The sequence below is a fragment of the Verticillium dahliae genome, genomic scaffold, assembly GCF_000150675.1.
Source record: "Verticillium dahliae VdLs.17 supercont1.20 genomic scaffold, whole genome shotgun sequence".
In the NCBI taxonomy this organism is placed as follows: Eukaryota; Fungi; Ascomycota; class Sordariomycetes; order Glomerellales; family Plectosphaerellaceae; genus Verticillium; species Verticillium dahliae.
Window position 1 is genome coordinate 385,315 of NW_009276967.1, and position 4,753 is coordinate 390,067.

The 4,753-nt window shown below is 60.5% G+C and overlaps 2 protein-coding genes across 2 annotated transcripts; one reads left to right on the forward strand and one right to left on the reverse strand.

The window, feature by feature from the left end:
• Nucleotides 1-53: 53 nt before the first annotated feature.
• Nucleotides 54-2,364, reverse strand: VDAG_08419 (uncharacterized protein; the record flags this gene model as incomplete). The annotated part of the gene is made up of 2 exons (XM_009660144.1): nucleotides 54-2,003; nucleotides 2,344-2,364. The coding sequence occupies 2 exons, from the start codon at nucleotides 2,362-2,364 to the stop codon at nucleotides 54-56; spliced, it is 1,971 nt and encodes a 656-aa protein (XP_009658439.1).
• An 880-nt stretch (nucleotides 2,365-3,244) lies between these two features.
• VDAG_08420 (glycolipid 2-alpha-mannosyltransferase) lies at nucleotides 3,245-4,573 on the forward strand (the record flags this gene model as incomplete). The annotated part of the gene is made up of 3 exons (XM_009660145.1): nucleotides 3,245-3,386; nucleotides 3,476-4,001; nucleotides 4,150-4,573. The coding sequence occupies 3 exons, from the start codon at nucleotides 3,245-3,247 to the stop codon at nucleotides 4,571-4,573; spliced, it is 1,092 nt and encodes a 363-aa protein (XP_009658440.1).
• Nucleotides 4,574-4,753: the final 180 nt, after the last annotated feature.

Sequence of the window (4,753 nt, forward strand, 5' to 3'; positions counted from 1 at the left end):
CGGCGTCAAAGGTCACCAGGGGTTCCGCCCTGTTCCACTGGGCGCGGGTCGATTCATATTTGCCCAGATGTTTCAGCACGACGATGCTCTTGCCGGCCGTGAAGATCTTGGCGGCGCTGGGCTCTAGAAAGTTGGGCACATGCAGCTTGCCTGTCGGACGTGCGCCTCAGCTTGAACTGCTCCTGCCAGAATTGGTTCAGGGGTACCTGAGAGACCGAGTCGGCGACGAAGAAGATTTTGTCGGCCGGCAGCAGCTTTCCCTCGTGCATCCAGAGCCGGATGGGGCGCAGGTACATCTGGAAGCACTCGAAGAACATGCGGCCCAGAAACTCGTACGTGCCGTTCTGGCCGGCGGCCTGCGCGGCGCCGACTTGCTCGTAGAGCAGCTCGAGGTATCGAAAGGCGCCGACCTGGGACCCCTCCTCGAGCTGGCGCACAATGTCGGACAGCGCATTGAGGGGCTCGAGGTGCGGGCCGAGCTCGCGCTGTAGGGCGATGGAGCTCACGACGGTGTCTCTCGGCGGGGCGATCAGGCCATGCTGGATCCGTGACAGTTCCTTGTCAAACGACTGCAGGCTCGTCATGACATTGGCGTGAAAGACCTGCAGCAGCGGCATCGTCTGCCTGCGGCTCGCAAAGGACCGCAGCACGGCGAGGCGGCGTCCCGCTTCGGCGAACCAGCCGACGAGGGCCTTGCACGTGTCCCACGCCATGCTGGCCACCTGGTACGCGGGGTCCGGCTGGCCGTGCCTCTGAAAGAGTGATGTCTCCAGTCCCTGGAGCATGAACAGTGCCTCTCTGATCATGTGAAACTCGGACACAGCCATCTTGCGCGACGGCCCTGCCGAGGGCTGCTGGTGGCCGTCTGGCAGGCGCCACGACTGGCTCTGCTGCACGGCCTGCAGGGCAGCATCCTGCCGCGTCTCGACCTGGAAATCCTCGGGCCGCCGTCCGACGAGCGCGTCAGAGGCCGAAACGGACGTGTCGTCCGAGTCGTGGCCCGCGGCGGACTTGTCGTCCTCATAGCCCTCGTCGTCGGAGCTGTCGCGAAAGTCGACGGACCGCCACAGATCCGGCTCGCGATGCCACCCGTCCTCCCTGGCAATGTCCTCCCACGTGAGCGGCGGGCCGGCCCCTTCTTTCGGCCGGCGCAGGCGCGCGAGGGCCTGGAGGTCCGTCTTCTGCGCGGGCTGGTCGGCGATGTCGAGGAGAAAGTGGAGGATGTCGGGGGCCCATTTCGTGCGCAGCGGGGCGAAGGCGTCGAGGCTCTGGCGCAGGGCGAGGGCGAGGCCGTCGCGGTGGTGGACGCTGAAGCGCTCCTCGAGGCCGGCGAGGCGGCTCTCGACGTCGAACTGGTTCGTGCGGAGAAAGGTGTGGTGCCGCAGGGTGCGGGTGGCGGCGTCGCGGCAGCGGGCGAAGCGATGGGGTGCGTTCTGTTTGTTGGCAGGGGCTGGGTCAGTGGTTATGGCTCTCTCGGCGCAGGGGGCAGGTTGGTTGCAGACCTTGCTCGACGTGGAGGTGACGAGCTCGACGAGCTCCTCGGTCAGGGCGCCGAGCTGGGCGGCGTGAGCCATGGTGCGCTCATCGATCGGGTGGTGGGCGGGGCTGGAGGTGTGATGGAGCTGGAGGTGTGATGGAGCTGGAGGTGTGATGGAGCTGTAGATGTGATGGAGCTGTAGATGTGATGGGAGCTGGTGAGGTGCGACGCGGTGAACGGTGAAAGCGTCGACGGTTGACGCGACGATGTGGGGTGTTTGGTGGGGTTGTTCGACCGGCAGGTGGGGGTCGTCTTTGGGGGTTTGGGGGCTTCGGGGTCTTGGCGAATAAGCTTCCAGGGGCCGGGTCAATTGGCTTTTTTGTTCTGGTGAGACGGCTTTGTGCTTGGGTTGATCGAGCGAGACGGTCTTTGAAATGGTGAGACTAATGAGTGGGTATAAGACCTCGAAGGAGCCCATCGTCTTGGGAGCATCAGTGCAACGGACTTGGAGTCTTGGGGGAGTTGACTGGAGAGGAAACAAGCTTTAGGATGCGTGGGCTTCACATGGCGTGGTAAAGAGGGGTTATATGGACTGCGCAGACGCCTTGCTCAACCCAGTATACCTAGGTAGCCAAAAACAGATTGTAGCGACAGAGTATTCTCGCGCTGCAGCATAGTCGTATAATACCTTGTCTAATTAAGTACCTAAATGTATAGCATCGTCGTGGCCAAGCCGAGGCTCATTATCCAAGGCCTGGACAACCTACAAAACTCGTGACATGTGTCGATGCCAATCGATGAGGGAGGCGGCGGCGAGTTGTGCCCTTCTGCGCATATATCATTCGCCTACCACGCTATTGACTCACACCTCCTAATTTAGTTGTCATGTTCAACGGACCAGCCTTGGTGGAGGATCGAGACTGGAGATGTCTACCTTATTGATCCTTCGAGGGGACTGGTTTTTATTCCTGCACCCTGCACCCTGCACCCAGCATCAACCACAGCCTGCATCTCGTCTCCAGAGCCTGGCAGGAAGGCCAGCACGGGTTCATGTCAATAAATGGCCGACCTCGAAACACGCAGCGTTGCTGGAGTATCCGCTGCTGATAGGCTCGGTCGAGGCATTCGAAGAGGTATCGAAGGGATTATGCGTCCACGATTTTGCTGATCAGTTTATTGCGCGTGTGATGATCCATATCTTGAGCTCATTTCGTGACTGAAGGTAGGTACCTTAGGTAGGATCGAGGATCAAGGTAGGCCCACCACCCTAAAACGGTAGCGCAGGGAAAACGGACCCCGACGGCAGCGCAGATAACGTGGCCAACCCCTGGCCTCAGAGCCTCATCCATTGGCCGTTACGACGTAGAACCCCCCATTGCCCCCCCATTGCCCCCCCACGAGGCCCCGATCCACCGTGACGTGCCCATTTTGGCTGCATGGCCCTGGACCGCGTAATTCCACCTCGAAGCAACACCATCATCTCCTTTCTTGTACATGAATTTGCAGTCCGACTTGTCCCCTCCACACCCCCTTTACGACGACCTGCGACGATTTGCGACGACGACAATTGACTGCATCCGACAAAGCCGCATAAATGGCCGCCTGAGCGACGAAGAACCTCCGGCGACACGAATACCCCCTGGCTCGCCGTTCGCCTGCCACCAGCTGGCGCAACATCCGACGCGAATTCTGTCAAGAGAAAAAGAGCCAAGAGAGAAAGAGCCAAGAGAGAAAGAGACAAGAGAGAAAGAGACACTGCCGCCCATCATGGCCATGGCACGGCCCATACGGGCCTTGGTTGTCGTGTCCGTCATGCTGTGGTGCTTCTTCATCTACCTCATCTTGGGACCCCAAAAGGAAATCCACCTGCCAGAGCGCTACAGCCATGAGCGCGATCCCAACCTAGACCGTGAGCGCGAGCCCGCCATGATGTCCCCATCCCACGACGACGACGACGACGACGCCGCGCGGCGGCAAGCTGACTTTTCTCATCTGCAGTGACTGGCGAACCCGAGGGCACCCTGACCTACGCCTCGGAAGCCTACGCGCCCGGCATCGAGAACTCGGCACGCATCAACGCGACGCTGCTGGCCCTGGTCAGGAACGAGGAGCTCCCCGGCATGCTGTCGTCGATGCGCGACCTCGAGCGCACCTGGAACCACAAGTTCAACTACCCGTGGACCTTCTTCAACGACGTCCCCTTCACCGACGAGTTCAAGCGCCGCACCGCCGCCGCCACCAAGGCCGAGGTCCGCTACGAGGTCATCCCCAAGGAGCACTGGGACATGCCGTCGTGGATCAACAAGGACCTCTACCACGAGTCGACCAAGATGCTCAAGGAGAACGGCATCCAGTACGCCGACAAGGTCTCCTACCACTCCATGTGCCGCTGGAACAGCGGCATGTTCTACAAGCACCCGGCCCTCGCCACGACGCGCTACTACTGGCGCGTCGAGCCCAAGGTGCACTTCTTCTGCGATGTCGACTACGACGTCTTCCGCTACATGCACGACAACAACAAGACGTACGGCTTCACCATCAACCTCTACGACGCCCCCAAGTCCATCCCCTCGCTGTGGCCCGAGACGATGAAGTTCCTCGCCCAGAACCCCTCCTACCTGCACCAGAACAACGCCCTGCACTGGCTGACCGACCGCCTGCGCCGCCCCGAGCACACCAAGGAGGCCAACGGCTACTCGACCTGCCACTTCTGGAGCAACTTTGAGATTGGCGACATGGACTTTTGGCGCAGCAAGCCCTACGAGGACTACTTTGACCACCTCGACCGCGCCGGCGGCTTCTTCTACGAGCGCTGGGGCGACGCCCCCGTCCACAGCATCGCCCTCGGCCTGTTTGAGGACGCGAGCCGGCTTCACTGGTGGGATCCCTGTCTTTTTTTCTTTTTTTTTTTTTGGTATCATGGTACTCACACAGCACAGGTTCCGCGACATTGGCTACCAGCACATACCCTTCTTCAACTGCCCCAACTCGCCCAAATGCCGGGGCTGCAAGGCCGGCAAGTTCACGGACGGCGAGAACTGGCTGCACCGGGAGGACTGCAGGCCCAACTGGTTCAAGTATGTCGGCATGGGTTGAGCGGGCTCTCGACCTGGTGCGATGCTGCCAGCCTTTTCTTTTCTTTTTTTTTGTCATTCTTCGTGTATACCAGCTTGGTTTGCGCTTTTCTGGAGTACCGGCATTTTAGAAGGGGACAAGGGGGGTGTCTGGCGTCCATTCCCCCGCTGCATAGGAAGTTTGCAGTTGGGGCACTCGAGG